The sequence below is a fragment of the Rhineura floridana genome, chromosome 8 (genome assembly GCF_030035675.1).
Source record: "Rhineura floridana isolate rRhiFlo1 chromosome 8, rRhiFlo1.hap2, whole genome shotgun sequence".
Taxonomy (NCBI): Eukaryota; Metazoa; Chordata; class Lepidosauria; order Squamata; family Rhineuridae; genus Rhineura; species Rhineura floridana.
The window spans coordinates 135,313,352-135,330,697 of record NC_084487.1 but is presented as its reverse complement, the minus strand read 5'-3'; the positions used below and the strand labels follow the sequence as shown (position 1 = coordinate 135,330,697).

The window sequence follows — 17,346 nt, the reverse complement described above, 5'->3', positions numbered from 1 at the left end:
TTAAGGTGCTCTTTCTGGTGGCGATTACTTCAGCCAGGCGCATCTCGGAACTCAACGCCTTATCTGTAGCCAAGCACCTCTGTATTTTTTGCAATGACTGCATCGTCTTGAGAATGGATCCTTCTTTTGTGTCCAGGATGAACTCACATTTCCACCATCAACAAGAGCTTGTCCTACCATCCTTTTATCTGAATCTGACTCAACCAACACATTATTATGTGGTGTTGTGCTACAGCATTTGGACTGTTTGTGTGAACCGCTTTGAGCACATGTGTATTTGTGGAAAATGTGGTATATAAACAACAACAACTACAACCCCCACCCACCACCACCACCCACCACCACCGGAGAAGGCCTGGCATTCTCTTGACATTAGGAGAGTGTTAAAGGTGTACCTCAATTGGTACCTAGTTCATCCTTTCTTTGACATTCTAAAAGCTTTTCAGAGTTGTGTGATTTCCACTTTTAATTCAGAAAAAAGTGGTCAGAGGTTTGAGAAATGGGCTGTGAACACTTTAGTTGCCTACAGCAAAGCTTTTCCATTAGCCCCACCTGGAGAGGGAATGGGTTGATCTGCCGATCAGTCGTGAAATCTCTTTGAAGCTGAATTTTTAAAAAAACATACTCAAGCTGCTCTGACTAGGTTTTAGAGTAAAAAGTGGTGGGATTTGACTTGCGTAGTGTGCCCCCGTTTTCAAAAAGAGAGGTGAAGATGCACTGGAACTGGCAGTCTCTCTCTCTCTCTCTCTCTCTCTCTCTCTCTCTCTCTCATATATGCCAATACAGGTTTCAAATTTTTAATTTTCTTATGAAAATGATTTGAAATGGGAGCTGTTTTAAAGGTATTTCCACACCTAAAACTGAAAGCATCTCTTAGTTTAACCATTTTGTAATGCAAACATAAAATTTACATTGGCTACAATGTTCATTTGCAATACAAATAAAATGCAAGAGGTCAAAGTACACAGGAAAAAAGGGAGCACTGGTTTAGAAAAAATCTGGTAATCAGTCCAGTGTTGATGCATTACACTGTTACATATGGAAACAATGAAACATACCATGTTAGGTCATGTACGTCTATTGTGTCTGTGTAAATATATAGATCACATGCAACAAATAATTAAGGACTGTAATCCTCCTTCATAGAAATATTTAGTATTATGGAATTGTAGTACTAATTTCTGGAAGCTCAAGAACAAAGACATTGAAAGAAGTTAAACACCATCTTGTCAAACAGCTGGAGTTGCTTGAAGGATCGTCAGGATGTTGTACCCATGTCCTTGTACCCATGTCCTTGTACCCATATGCACCTGCTAATATGTGAGACAAGCTACATGTCATGTGTAGTTCTGAGACAGATTTTTTTTAAAAAATCAAAGCTGACACTATTCATTGTGATTCCTCTGTGCGTTCATCTCATCACCCATGATCCTAAGGAAAGGGTTTTCAGTCCCCTCCAACCTTCAATGTGGCCCCTAGACCCCCATTTTGATTTCATGGTCTGATAAAGCTGGTTTAGGGGAGTTGTGTAACTTCTCCACACAACCACCTCATTGCCCCCAATCCTAAAGAAATCTGTATTGGAATTGTTTTTATATATGGAATTGTTTTTATTGATGATTTTACTGTGAGATTGCAGATATTTTATGGGAAGCAATAAATTCATGCATTTATTATACAAATAATAAATAAAATAAGGATCAGGCTTGGAGTTGCCCAGACTTTGTGTGTCCCCTGAACCCTGACGTTTGGTGTGAGATGTCCATAGAATCTAAATATTGTTTCATGGTGTCATGTAACTCCTCTGCATTGCCCTTTTGCCCCTAATCCAACGTAATGAGTTTTGAGTCCTTACCATGCATCTGGTCTTTCTGGGAACACATTAGGAGTGTAGTCCACATGGTCTACAGAACGGCATTTAAAATTATCCAGTATGCCGAGTCATTTTGAGGTTCCTAGGGGTTTCCCTGCCCATCACCCCAGCCAATAGGAATATAGTATGTGACCTCATAATGTGAACATTCTACCATCCTTGACCAATAGAAACCTGTCCCATCATGATACTGGGCCCCCATTTTTCTCCCACATCAGTGACTGGCCTCCTCCCACCGACACAACCAGGAGCTTCTTTGAAAATCAGCACACCTTTTTCCTGGGGTATATGATAGCAGGTCCCGGGGGCACATGGCACACTGTCCCAGACCATTATTTTTAGGTCCATTCTGTTGCCTTTTCCATCTGTGGAATCACAGAGTGATGAAACTCCCCTGCAACCTATGCAAAGTACCCAGCCCCCACCTTTGCAGAGGTATAAGCTGAAGAAAAAGTATTACATAAGCAGCTCAGAAGAAGAGGATGCACCTTCTGAGTGAAAAAGTAACTTCTTGCAACAACAAAAAATGATTGTGAGGATGCTGATGGTGGAAGCCAGGCATGCTATCTGGCAACAATTCATTGAGATCTCCTCTAACAAAGGTGTGTATTGGAGGGTTTGTTTGCTTGTGTGAGCAGGGATTGAATGGAGCAATTGAATTCAGAGGGTTGTACTCAGTGATCCCATGCAAAACTTTAATCAGTTTATTTTTTTTTCCCCCCAGGAGGATACTCTTCATGCAGCAATTGCTTGTGTCCAGAATTTTTGGATTCTGAATTGTCCCCACGTCTCAAATTGAATAAATATCTGGCCTTAGATTTAAAAAAAGACTATGCGTGGAATGATAAATACAGTTATCAGAATGGTGGGAGTAATGCAATACATCCTCAGTGAAGTTTTGTTTAACAAGTGTGAAGTGTGTGTTATCGTCGGGGGAAGGGAGGTTCAGAGTTTGCATTCCTGTGTGTATTGGGAGAAGGAATAGATAAATTCAATATTAAAAACAGTATATTAAGAGTATATTAAAAATTGCATGGATGCTGTGTTACACATGGTTTGGATTCCAGGATGTACACTAGAATACCTTTTAAAATATCTATTTTTTTTTAAAAAAAACCTGAATCATTCATAGGACCCTATGAATGTATCACTGTATATTTTCATAAAGCCCCCTAATTTATAATTCATGGTTCTAAATACAATGAGAATGAGATTTTTGAGATTTATACTACTTGGATCAATAAACTAGTCTCCCGTACTTTCTAACCTTTGGCTTGTTTCTATCAACAATGGACAACTGAACCGATCTGGAAATACTTTAAGTAGGGCTTGAAGGCAATGGCGTTTCACTATCTGCAACACTGGGTTTTCAGAGATACTGAGAACCTTCAAAGCTTGTAACAGTCATTCCATCTTGTGGCTGTAAATTCCACATGTTACTTAGGTGTTGTGTCAAGAAGTACTGCTTTTTGGTTGTGTTCTAAACCTGTTGTCAGTAATCTTGATTGGGTGACCCTGGGTTTTCCCATTCTTCTCCCCCCTTTTCATCCCACCCCTCCATCTAAACTTTTGTACAAATTGCTGCACTAATGTGGAGAACTGAATTTAAGATTGGAAAAATGAGAAACTCAGAGAACCAAAATGGACAGATCCGTCCATCCCTGCTCACAGAACTCTAGATCACAGGCATTGCATTGACATTTTGGCTGAAATCCGAGGACTAGGCTTGAAGTACTTTCCGTCTTTTCTCTTAGTGTGCAGAATGCCTGTCAATTTCTCTTTGCCTACCAATAATGTCTTTTAGCAATGTCTCTAAGGTTTTCTGGTGTGTCATCCAAGTTCTGTTTACTATCAGTCTGTATCCAATAGAAAACTGGTACATTCTCCACCTAAAATAGGATTAATTTAAAACATTTCATCTACTGAAACTTTCTAAGGTCTTTCTATACTTGGCTCATCTAAGTCAGCCTATTGAGCAAATATTTGGTATGCATTCTTCAACTAATAGCATCCCACAATGCCTTGTATTTCTTCCAGTATTTTATAATTGTGCTTATAAAGTCTGAAAAAAGGCAGTGACAGTTCTGATTAATTCTTTGCATCTTGTCCTAAATATATTAACCTTCATGTTAAATTGGGTAACATCTCTGGTTTCTTGCCATTACTCTAATAATAAAAAGCAATATCATATGCAGTCCTTTGTTTTGTTTTCTGAGTAGTCTTTCTCTCTCTCTTACTCCTACGCTGATGAATTTGCATACAAGATAATCAGAATATTTATCTTTTTCAAACAAATAGCACTTAGAAACATGGATTCCTTCCAATGAACCCTGCAAGATCTGTGTGTGTCTAGATAACAGGAGCATCAACTGCACCATTCAGCCTTGTCCTACTGCCAAACGTAAGTTTGTGGGTATCTTAAAATATATCCCTCTCTGTTGTAGTACAATTTTTAAAGGATAATTCCAGTGAGATCCTTAAAAATCTGCACATAAAAACAGCCACCACCAACCCCCCCAAAATATACCACTAAATTGAGGAGTACTTTGGAGGTGTACTGAGGGCTTGCTTTCTCTCTCCTTGCTTTAACACTGTACAGCAGCTTGGACTAGCTTCAAAGTGCAGTACCTCTACCATGTCATTAAAAAAAGGTTTTTTAAAAAAATAATGCGGGAAATGACTGCATGTTGTTTCCTGTGTAATCATTAATACATACAAAAAGAAGTCTGCCTCTGTGTTGTACTGATGGCAGGAGCCATTTGTTACACATTCATGATTACACAAGAAACAATGTGTGGTGACTTTTTGTGCCATTTTTTTTAAAAAAAAATCCCCAACGCTGCCAAGGTGCCACTCTTTGAAGATGTTCCAAGCAGCTTTATAGCATTAAAGCAAAGAAAGAGTCCAAGCCCTCAGTTTCTATTGCAAGTACAACAGTTAAACCAGCCCTCAGCCCTCAGAGATCTATGTTTTGTTCCAGTGACTGGTTTGAAGGGATGAATGAAGTGAAAGGGTTCACTGCAAAATCTGGCCTGGATTGAAATTCTCTGACATCTCTAAGCGCAGTAACAGATGGTGGACGCTGGATTTAGTTGGGCTGCTAGGAGATCGCAGAGGTGTTGGGACATTGTTCTGGTTTTCTCTCCATCCTCCTTTCAAATACACTGTGAACACTTAAGCATTATATTTTTACAAATACTTAGCATCTAACTAAACTGAAAAGTGTCTTACCTTAGTTCAGGTCATAGTTACCAGCAGGAAAATATAATCACCCCCTCCCCCAATTCACTTCTAGACCTTATTTCCAAAATGTGGAACCTGGGCAACTAGGACCTGAGAGAACCCATGGAACCTGTGAAACCTGAGGACTAGGACCTGGGAGACCAGAGTTAAAATCACCACTCAGCCATGAAACATACTATGTGACCTTGCGATAGTCACTGTCTCTCAGCCTAGCCTACTTCACAGGATTATTGCAAGAATAGCATGGGGGGAAAGGAGGCCTATGAATGCCACCTTTAGCTTCTTGGAGGAAAGGTGGAATGGATATAAATATAATACTAATAAATACAGTGCACAGCCTTAGCAGCAAATAGTATTTAAAAAATTTCACTTCTGACTCCTAGCTCCAAATTGCAGATTATAGTTGTATATGTATTGTGCCTTGAAAATCCTGGAGACACTGCTGGAAAATATCATGTCTAGCTGAGATGGCATCAAAATGGCTGCTACTCGGGCTGTGCACAGACCCACCGATCCAATTTGCAGCTCCAGTTTGTAAATACAGATCAAGCCCAATCTGGTCTGGGCAGTTTCAGACCCGATCTTACCCAATTTGGATCTGAATCCAGATCACAATCTGGATATTACAACTCTCTGGAAATCCCACTGATTTTTATTGCAAAACTGAAAATGCCATAACTTTCTTGTTCTGTAACCTAGGGCTCATCCAGACGACTGTAAAATGTGTGACATGATCGCTTTGTGTTTTCATAATTTTTTGGTCGTTCATATGACGCCGCACGCTTTTGCGCATTTTTGCGCGGTTAAATCCGCTCCTGCAATACCTTTGCCTAACCTCCACCTCCCACCCCTCACCTCCCACATCAAATGCCCTTCTTGAACGTATTGGTCTTTGCTTCCAGGCATCCAGAGTCGAGGGAGAGGGGGGGAGAAGAGAAATAGAGGCTTTCGTCTTGGATTACAGACATTCACACACCCTTAGTCAATTTTGCTTTCCTGCCTGAAAGGCTACTCTCTTTGAGTCTTGTCAATTTCAACCACAGCCTGCAGGTTCTCCGCAGCCCAGCTGAGCTGAAAAGCATACAGTCGCTTTTGCGAAATATGGCAAATACAAGCAAAACCCCCACAGGAATTATTGGCATATAAGTGGTTTGCTAGAGCATCTCAGCCACCCGCAACCATAGAGACTGGTGGTCTACCTTCCTAGACATGACACATCGTTACTTGCTGTTCTGGAGAAATAGGTGGAATTGCAATCATGTGTATCTCCAGAAACGTTAAAGGTAGAAAAGCATACAGTCAGTTTTGCGAAATATCACAATTACAAACAAACAAAAATACAGGCATTATAGGCATATAAGTGGTTCGCATGTTTCTTTTATCAGAGGGAACACCGCAAAGCCTGTGCTGGTCGCTTCAGCGCAGATTGACACAGCAGCACGTGGGGCTGTTTGCTTGCATTCCCTGCCTGAACCAAGAGCGGCCACCCGTGGGGGGGGCTGTTTGCTTCCCTCAGGGGCAGCATTCCTGCCGCTGAGCCGCATAACGGTCCGGGGCTGAACCCTGCATTGAATGAGCCCAAGGGTTATGGGTGGATTCCCCCGGCGATTACAAGCGCTGATCCCTTGCACTGCCCACAATCCCCCTGGATGGTCAGGGGCACCTGGAGACACCCCCCCGGCTGGCGCTGCTCCAAAATGGTGAGCAACAAGGAACTCCATTACAGCCACTACTACCAAACCATCAGGACATTCAAACTTTCGTGCTTGTACGTTCAAGCGCATGCGCCTTGTTGTGCTTTGTTGCAAAGGGAGAGAGGAGCATACGTCATATTTTTGCGGACCAATTGGCTGATGGGGGGAGTGTTATGGGTGGAGCTTGAAAAAAGTGAGAAGAAGTACGGGTCCTCTTGCTGCGTGTGTGGGCGCAAAAAAAGCAGTTTCTTTTATTGGGAAAAAGCAAAAAACAGGCAAAGTGAGGACTGTTAGATGACGAACTGGATATGGAAAATGTGGATTATCCCGCTCCGTTTGGATGAGCCCCTAGAGACATGTTAACTGTTACATACTCTGTTCATAGGGTTTTTGTGGTAAGAGGTATTCAGAGGTGGTTTACCATTGCCTTACTCTGAGTTTGGAAGCCACAGACCTGAATTTACAAGATCTGAACAGGGTGATGCTATTGTAGGTCACTGATTAGCCGTAAGTCGTAATTGACTTGAAGGCATATAACAGCAAATAACTTATATAGGGGGTTAAACCTCCCAAGTTGCAGGTGGATAGCTCCAGGGGTTTTCACACTAGCGACCTTTAAATTTTTAAATGTTTTAAAATTAAAACAGACATAACGTTTTTGTTTTTTCACACAGGGACATGAAATTTGGTAACATGGCCAAATTTCAGGTGGGTAGCTCCAGGGGTTTTCATGTTAGCTGCCTTTAAAGTTCCCTTTTATGAAGAAAGATTTTTTTAAAAAAGACAGTTTTATAGGAGCTAGATTGCCAACGGCAGTAGTAAGGGAAAGAAAAAATAAAAATACTATTTAATGTTAATAATATTCACTGTGGTTAGCATAATTTTGATGATGTCATCACAGCTAGCTGTAATCTTTCCGTGAGTGTCTCCCAGCTGATTTTCAAAGTGCAATATACAACCATAATCTGCAATTTGGAGCTAGTAGCCAGCAGTAAAATGGTTTTTTATTTTTTTATTTTTTTATTTAGACTATTTCTATACCACTTAATATATAAAAATATCTCTAAGCGGTGTACAAAAAAGGAAAAACCACAAGAAGTATTATAAAAAGTACACAATAAAGCCATAATACAAATAAGTCATACATAATACAAATTGTTAACAAACAAATTATTTACACTGCTATGCACCAACAAAGAATAATCAAAATAAAAATCCTATCTCTATTATTTATTATTTATTTAATTTAATTTATATAACGTCCTAAGTCCGAAGGCTCTCTGGGCGGTGTACATAAAATACACTTTCTGTTCCTGATTTTGAATTGGGGAGGGGACCTAGATTTGGAATCATGAAAAAAAGCAACCTAAAAAAATCAAATAAACAAATCTAGAACACAGCCAGGATATTCTGGCCTTGAAACACTGAACATTACATGTAGGTCCTTGGCAAATCCAGTGTGTGGCTATCTGTTAGGACAGGCTGCCTGAGTGGTGTGCAGTGCATGCTCCTGTACTACATATCGTTTCTGTGCACTGAGTTCTCATTTGAACCATCCTACTTTTTGTTATAGCATTGTAAATTTGCCAAAGTGTTTTATTGACATTTTATCCTCACAACAACCCTGTGAAGTAGATCATAGCACAATTTTAACAAAACAACAAAAAGAAAGTAGTAGCACCTTCACGACTAAGTTTTATTATGGAATAAGCTTTCTTGGCTAGAGTTCATTTCATCAAATGCATCATTCTTGGTAATCCATTAAAACTGGTGTAATAATACATTTGCTAGTCTTTAAAGTGCTAGTCGACCATTGTTTCATTTCTCCTGTTAGCCATGGCTAGTTGGCTGTGCCTTTGATTGAAAGTGTACCAGAGTAATGTATCCAGTATCAATAATGAGCCAATGGTAGAGAGGAAGAATTTTAAATTAGGCCTGCACTAACCACTGTCACCCTGCCGCTTATTTATTTGTTGAATTTATATCCTGCCCTTCCTCTCAAAAAGAGATCTCTGAGGCGGTGCAGGGGTTCCTATCCCTTCCTCTTCATACCACCTGAGCACATGTGCTTTGTATTTGTGAAGCCCTTAGTAGGTAGTGCCATCTTTTTTTATATGTAGGGCCTCATCACCTATGAGAGGCATGTATAATTTTGGTCTCCAGGAGAACAAAGTGATCCTTGAGAAAAAGGTTGACTGTTCTGCTTTGAATATTAATAAATGTGGCTTATTTCCCCCCCTGTTATTGTAGCTGCTCTTTGTGGTCCCTGTGAAATTCCAAGATTACGAAAGGATTCTGATCAGTGTTGTCCAGTCTATGAATGCGGTAGGTCTTTGATGGAGATCCTATTCAGGGCTATGTTTGTGCTATTGGCATACAAAATATGGTATTGGAAACAGAATTTATCTTCCTGAGAATTCTAACTTTGATTTTAAAGCCCTTATGGATGCAAATGTAGGTTGGAAAATGGTACTCATTCTCTTAATCCTTATTTAGCGAAAATGGTACCATCTGTGCAGAAGAGGGAGGTATCAGTGGGGTGGGAGAAACCCCAACAACAGCCCAATGAGAACTGGGCATGTTCACTGGCCACAGAGTGTCTGTTGGGGGTGGGGACAGAAGCCTGGAATAGGACATGGCTGTCTGGCAAGAACCATAAACAAGTGCACTCCACATTGCAATATTTTGTTACATTCTATAATTCATTCTTTTCTCCCCCTTATCTTTTTTTTTAGTCTGTGATCTGGTCAGTTGTAAAATGCCTCCTGTACCTCATTGTGAAGATGGTCTCCAGCTTTTGCAGACAAATCCTGGAAAATGTAGACCAGATTATGCTTGTGGTAAAATTATTTTGAAGCATCAAATACTGGTTTTACTTCCTCATGCAATTCTTTATGGTGCATGTTTGTGTGTAAATGTGTATATTACATGTCAGATGTGTGCTGTGAGTTCTCAATTCCTGTTTCACCATTCTGTGTAACATTTACATTTTTTAATATCTTTTAGTGCTGTTTGATATGGATTGCTGGTGGGCTTCTGTTTGTACTGTTGATTATTTGTTTTTGTTTGTTTTGTTTGAAAGTGGCTTTTACATTGTATTGTTCACTGTCCTGAAAACATTAGTAATTTGGCAGTATACAAATATCATTAATAATTAAATGAAAGCTCCTTTAGCAGCTTCTTGTTGCATATCATTCTGTATTTCCTGATTGTTTGGGTGAGGAAAGGAGGGGGGAACCCCAGGATGTCAAAAGGAAAAAACGTAGATGATGAAATTCCAAATGGATTTAATAAAAATTAAAAGAAATGTGCCCAATGCATTTCGGCTAGACAAATCTCAGCCTTCGTCAGGGGCTAAAACAAATAAATATAAAACACAATCAGTAGAAAGTCTGTATCAAATCTCTATGTACAATATATATCTGAACCATGAACAGGGATAGAAAGGACAATCTGAATACTCACATACCAAATGTGGAATCTATGAAGTCATGCAATAGTCAAAAAATATACAACTGGAGCAAATAGGCTATGACTCTACACATAAAGGAGACATTTTACGAGCGACTGTACATAACCTGGAGTTTTCCGTTAATACCTTTACTAGATTTACCTTTACCTGACGAAGGCTGAGGTTTGTCTAGCCGAAACGCGTTGGGCACATTTCTTTTAATTTTTTTTTATTAAATCCATTTGGAATTTCATCATCTATGTTTTTTCCTTTTGACATCCTGGAGTTCCCCCCTCCTTTTCTCACCTCTGCCTCTTTGGCTGCCATCCACTCCTGCTAACCTTTTCTGATTGTTTCACCAGTCTGCAAAAAGGAGGATTGCAATCCACAGTCCATTCTTTCCTGCCCACCTCACCGGAAGCTTACTGTGAAGAAGACTCAATGCTGTGATGAATATCAATGTACTTGTAGCTGTGTCAATTCAACAGTGGCATGCCCTACTGGATATTTATCAGCATCGCTCACTAATGATTGTGGGTGTACATCTACCAACTGCATTCCAGACAAGGTAAAAATAATGAATAGTTCCACCTGCCCATGAAGAATGGCGTTCCCGCCTTGAGTGGGGGCGTGTTTGCCGCCGCCACCCCCCCACACACACACACTATGCAGAAGACTCTGGAATGTTCCCGAAGGTTTTGAGTGTGGTCAGGTGTGGTCTTTGGACCAATTAGGAAGAAGGGATTAGCGGGTATAAAAGCCTGCTCCTCCCTTGAATCTTGCCTCTTTTCGCCTCGTGACACCTGCCCTCCCTCTCTGTCAGTATGGGCTTTGCTAGTTGCCTGTTGGGGCTGAGTTAGAATTTTTTTGATGGGATCCTGATGTCTGAATCCCTTTGGTTTCACCTACTCCATACTGTATGGGTTGATTCAATTGGCTTCCGGGAGGGTTGTGGTTGTTTAGCTTTGACTGGCATGGAATTCGGGCAGGTGAGGAAACAGGGGGTAAAATTAGGAGACTGAGGCATGTTGGTAAAGGGCGCTCACCAGAGAACCATCAGTGCTGCATGTCTGATGGCGATCTGGGGAGTGTCCTTGTGGCACCAGCTTGCACATCATGGTGAACACCTGTACAGCGGGGCCAGGTTGCAGAGGTTGGAACCACATACCTGGCTCTACTAGCAAGGAGGGACAAGTTTTCCCACATCCATGACTGGTGGCTTATCGTCCGTGCTGACTGACATGCCCAGAGGAATGGAGGGAATACTCCCTCACAGTTAGGTTGATCCTCACCTGCATGAAGCAGTTCAGTCCAGTTAATTGGTTGGAATTGGCTAAGGTTTAATATTTGTTATATTTTAATAAATATAACATTATTCCACATTTGTGTCACGAGTCTTCTTTGGTGTGGTGGCAATGACTTCATTGCCAAGGCTCACACCAGGAGTGGACTATTCAAGCCAATCTCACCCAGCCCATATATTTTATTGCCATGTCTAAGGTGCTACCTTAGCAGGGTTTGTATATGTTAGGGGCTGGAATTGTGCCTGCCTGTCCCATATCTCCCCAGTTCCCAATCCAAGTGCACCTGATATCTGAACATTGTGTCATTTTGGAACAGGAATGTATTGCACAGGATTCTGTCAAAATGGGAGAACAACATCAAAATAAGATGGCTGTCATGAAAGCACACTCTAGCATATTAAATTTCAGTGTTTATTTTAAAATTCTACCCCAATTTTCTTTATAAATAAATTCAAAGTGGCTTTCAGGGTTTCTAAAATACATAAAACACAACATATACAAACATAAATTTTACTAAAATTGTACAATAAAGCTGAGAGCAGATTTGGGGTGGTTCCACACAATCTGTTTACAGAACATTCATTCTGATTTGTTTGCAGGAAGATTATATGACATTGTATCAAAGCAATCTTGTCTCACATTTCCAGTGAATTTTCCCCATCACTTTCCTTATTATAAAAAGTCTGATCTTTTGGGTAATGGGTTTGTTGTGTAAGACCTCCCAATCAACTATAATTGTGCACTCTGATTTGCCTGTACATGATTGAATCCCATCCCAAAACAGCAGCAGTCTGGAAGCACCCTAAAAAAAAAAGAGTGAAAAGCAGGAAGATAAAGCTTTAATCCACATTAAAAGATTGGTAAAATGAAAACAGCTGAAGCTTAAGAGGGAGGGAACCAATCACACATGTCTAGGAAGGAAACTCCACAATCTGGGTGTCATAGTAGAAAAGGCTTCTGAAAGTAATAGCATGGATCACATAACAGTCTCTGATGCTGAACACAATAGTGCTTCATTTTGGTTTTTTTAAACAAATGAGCCAACAATTGATAAATATACCACTTTCTTACAAACCTATACCTGGAAGTATGTCCATTGAACCCTGCAGAAGACATGCATAGGATTGCACCGCGCATGCGTGCACGCACACACACACATGCATAAAAGACATTAAATATAGTTAAATCAATCTAGTTTCATACAAAATGATTGGGGTACGTTGGATCTACAATGTTAGCAGAAGAAAAAGCAAAACAGAAACCAAAGAATCCCCAAGTGAAATATTGGGCTTATGGGAAGGGTAAATGTACCCCAGTATGTGGTACATTTGAGAATGTGACCTAAAAAACAAGCCCAAACATCTGTAACTGCATATTGTGGGGGAGGACGACAGCGGTGGACAAGCTGGTATTCATACTGTCATACAAGAAAGCTTGTCCATCTGTCCACATCATTAAGAAATTATAGGTTTCTTTGAAGCCTAGCAAAACAAGTGATCCTTTAAGAGCAATTAGTGTGTTGTTTCCCCTTGAAATAAGTGTCACATTTTAATTATTGGCAGGTTTGCATCCATCAAAATGTTGTCTATCCTATTGGGAAGACTTGGGAGGAAGGCTGTACAGAGTGTACCTGCACAGATATGGAAGATGCTGTTACAGGACTAAGAATTACAGAATGTCTTGAGAAAGAGTGCAGTAAGATTTGTCCACCGGTATGTAAAGCTTCAGAATATTAATAAGAATAGGAGTTCTGTCTGGAGGGATTGTGAACTCCTTCACAGCAAATGCCGTCCCTTGCATGACTGATGCTAAGCAGACTGATTCCAGGCTGGAGGCTGTGCTTAGGAAGCCCCCCTCCCCTCACAGCCTGGTCAGTCTTCTGTAGGGGTGGGGTGGGGGTTCAATTCAATCCTCATTTAAAGGAGAACTTACCTAAGTCACACTTGTGAAACAATAAGCAAACTGAAACACAGACATCCTTTGAAATCCACCTTTCTCTGCACTTTGCAGCACAGCACTCCAGTCAAGCAATGCATAAAAAAATACATATAATATGGTAAAATTCATTTAAAAATGCATATATGAGTGAAGGTAAAATACAAAAATGAGAGAAATTGCTTGCCACGACTTGTATATTAGGGGAAATGTGTATACAAATGTGTATACAAATGTGTATACAAATGGAGACCCAGGGCCTGCAGGAAGAGGAGAACATCGCTGCCCAGGGAAGGAGAGGCTGCTGCTGTTGCTACTGTGCTGCTGCTGCTGCTGTGGGACCACCACCTCCACCACCCTTCCCTGTGGGACTTCTGCCTGGCACGACCAGGCCCCAGGTACCCAGCCAGCTAGGACTGATTCTCACCACCTGTCCCTCTTTGGAGGGATACATAAGCCGGCTGGCTGAGGTGGCCTGGGAGACCCAGTGCCTGCAGGAGGAAGAAACCATCGCCCAAGGGAAGGAGAGGCTGCTGCTGCTGCGCTGCTGCTGCTGCTGTGGGACCACCACCTCCACCACACTTCCCTGTGGGACTTCTGCCTGGCAGGACCGGGCCCCAGGTACCCAGCCAGCTAGGACTGATTCTCACCACCTGTCCCTCTTTGGAGGGATACATAAGCCGGCTGGCTGAGGTGGCCTGGGAGACCCAGTGCCTGCAGAAGGAAGAAACCATCGCCCAAGGGAAGGAGAGGCTGCTGCTGCTGCTGCGCTGCTGCTGCTGCGCTGCTGCTGCTGCGCTGCTGCGCTGCTGCTGCTGCGCTGCTGCTGCTGCTGCTGTTGCTGCTGTGGGACCACCACCTCCACCACCCTTCCCTGTGGGACTTCTGCCTGGCAGGACCAGGCCCCAGGTACCCAGCCAGCTAGGACTGATTCTCACCACCTGTCCCTCTTTGGAGGGATACATAAGCCGGCTGGCTGAGGTGGCCTGGGAGACCCAGTGCCTGCAGGAAGAAGAGACCATCGCCCAAGGGAAGGAGAGGCTGCTGCTGTTGCTACTGTGCTGCTGCTGCTGCTGTGGGACCACCACCTCCACCACCCTTCCCTGTGGGACTTCTGCCTGGCAGGACCAGGCCCCAGGTACCCAGCCAGCTAGGACTGATTCTCACCACCTGTCCCTCTTTGGAGGGATACATAAGCCGGCTGGCTGAGGTGGCCTGGGAGACCCAGTGCCTGCAGGAGGAAGAAACCATCGCCCAAGGGAAGGAGAGGCTGCTGCTGCTGCGCTGCTGCTGCTGCTGCTGTGGGACCACCACCTCCACCACCCTTCCCTGTGGGACTTCTGCCTGGCAGGACCAGGCCCCAGGTACCCAGCCAGCTAGGACTGATTCTCACCACCTGTCCCTCTTTGGAGGGATACATAAGCCGGCTGGCTGAGGTGGCCTGGGAGACCCAGTGCCTGCAGGAAGAAGAGACCATTGCCCAAGGGAAGGAGATGCTGCTGCTGTTGCTACTGTGCTGCTGCATTCTTTTTTTAAAAAAAATTAATTGTATTTGTGTGGTGGTTGTTCTGTGTGTTCTGTGTGTGTGTGGATTAGTGTGGTGTGAATGATTTGTATGATTGTTTTGTGTGAATGTGTGTGGTGTGAATGTATACACTTAAGTGTATGCTGTATGTGAGGTGTATGTTGTGTGTTATGTGTCTGTCTTCGTATATATATATTGTTTTGTGTAATTTTGTCTGCGGTCTTAAAGGAGTGGCTGGCAGTCTCCGGGGTGGGTTTTTGCTTTTATTATTGTTTTAGGTTAGGCCTGTCCATTAGGCAGCAGGGATAGAGGCATGTGTAAACCAAGGGGGGATGGAACAGAGAAGGATGGGGGCCAAGTTATACCAAGATTGGGCGGCAGGCGCTGGATTAATGCTAGGGGCAGACCACATCAATTTAGAGGAACAGGGATAGATGCGTAATACCCATCCCCTGTTCCAGGTCTGCCCAAAACCAGAAGTTAACTGGAGGACGCAGGATTCCTACCGACCTTCGACTGCTGCTCTGTAATGCCAGGTCTGTGACACAAAAAACATCTGTCATCCATGATTTGATACTGGATGAGCGCGCAGACCTGGTGTGTATTACGGAAACCTGGCTGGACGAGGCCTCAGCTCCCATCCTTGAGGCCATGTGTCCACCAGGTTTCCATTATGCGCAGCAACCGAGGGTAGGAAGGCGGGGAGGGGGTGTGGCAGTCATCTATCGGGAGTCTTTGATTTTCACCAGGCCCCTGCTTCCTAAGACCAAGTTTGTTGATTGCATGTACTGGAGATTGGGCTCGAAGGGCAGTTTGGGGATCCTGCTTGTGTACCGCCCGCCCCACTGCACGGCAGACTCCCTGACCAAGGTGCTAGAGGTGGTCTCGGATGTACGACTGCTCTCCCCAGAACTGTTAGTGTTGGGGGACTTCAACGTGCATGCTGAGACTACTCTCATCGGAGCCCCTCGGGATTTCCTCGAAACCATGGCTTCCTGGGAACTGCACCTTAGTAACACTGGGCCCACCCATGTAGCCGGTCATGCCCTCGACCTTGTATTTGTCCTGGGAGTGGTAGGGAGTGTTCTGAAGTTGGGGGCTATTTCTTCCACCCCCATGTCATGGTCAGATCACTATCTGGTGAACTTTGACCTCTCGTTGCCACACACCCTCTGCAGGGGTAAAGGACCTATTAGAATGGTCCGCCCCAGGCGCCTGATGGATCCGGATGGATTCCTGACTGCACTGGGGGAATTGGAACCTGCTGAAGGTCGCCCGGTCGAAACCCTGGTGATGGAGTGGAATGAGGGAATCACCAGGGCATTAGACCGGGTGGCTCCGAAACGTCCTCTCCCCCTGAACAGAACTCAGACCGCACCGTGGTACACACCCCAGTTGCGAAGTCTGAGACAGGAGGTGAGACGACTAGAACGCCGGTGGTGGAAATCCCGCTGTGAAGATGTTCAGACACAGGTTAGAGCAGCAATAGCTGCCTACCAGGTGGCAATAAAGGCAACAAAGAAGGATTTCTTTGCTGCCTCTATTGCATCTGCAGAGTGCTGTCCCAGGAATCTGTTCCAAGTGGTCCAAAGCCTGGTCGGTCCAGTTGCTCAGGAACCCTTGGAGCACTCTAAGGCTTCCTGTGACAAATTGGCAAGGCACTTTGCTGATAAAATCAAACACCTGAAGAACTCGATTCCGTACGCTGTGGATGCAGTGGGGGATCCAGAGTTGACCAGTTGCAATCTGGTTCAGTGGGATCGGTTCCGGCCTCTTCCTTCTGAGGATGTGGACAAGGTACTTTCAACGGTGAAGCCTACCACCTGTCTGACTGATCCTTGCCCATCATGGTTCCTTATGAATTGCAAGGAGAAATTGGGCAAAGGGATCAGGGCGGTGGTAAATGCATCCTTGAAAGAGAGTGTACTGCCACCGGCCCTCAAGGAGGCAATTATAAAACCCATTTTGAAGAAACCCTCCTTGGATCCCCAAGTCTTGAACAGCTTTCGCCCCATTTCGAATTTGCCATTTTTGGGCAAGATCATTGAGCGAGTGGTGGCTAGCCAGTTGTCAGCACACTTGGATGAAATGGATTATTTGGATCCATACCAATCGGGTTTCAGGACTGGACATGGTACTGAAACAGCCTTGGTCGCTCTGGTGGATGATATGAGGAGGGCATTAGATAGGGGAGAATTCACCTTTCTTGTTCTCCTGGATCTCTCAGCGGCTTTTGATACTGTCGACCACGGTATCCTGTTAGATCGCCTGGAAGGATTGGGAATTGGAGGCACTGTTTTACAGTGGTTCCGTTCCTTTCT

The 17,346-nt window shown here is 43.4% G+C and overlaps 1 protein-coding gene across 3 annotated transcripts in view; it reads left to right on the top strand.

The window, feature by feature from the left end:
* VWF (von Willebrand factor) overlaps window positions 1–17,346 on the top strand; it is a 313,429-nt gene that overhangs the window by 250,160 nt on the left and 45,923 nt on the right. For 2 of the 3 annotated variants that reach the window (XM_061582613.1, XM_061582612.1), the window contains 5 exons: window positions 4,172–4,274; window positions 9,061–9,135; window positions 9,546–9,650; window positions 10,624–10,829; window positions 13,128–13,277. In XM_061582613.1, the coding sequence (XP_061438597.1) occupies window positions 4,172–4,274; window positions 9,061–9,135; window positions 9,546–9,650; window positions 10,624–10,829; window positions 13,128–13,277 (639 nt within the window). Of the gene's footprint in view, window positions 1–2,597; window positions 2,982–4,171; window positions 4,275–9,060; window positions 9,136–9,545; window positions 9,651–10,623; window positions 10,830–13,127; window positions 13,278–17,346 lie in introns of those variants that run through there. The other variant, XM_061582614.1, reaches the window with a different exon arrangement.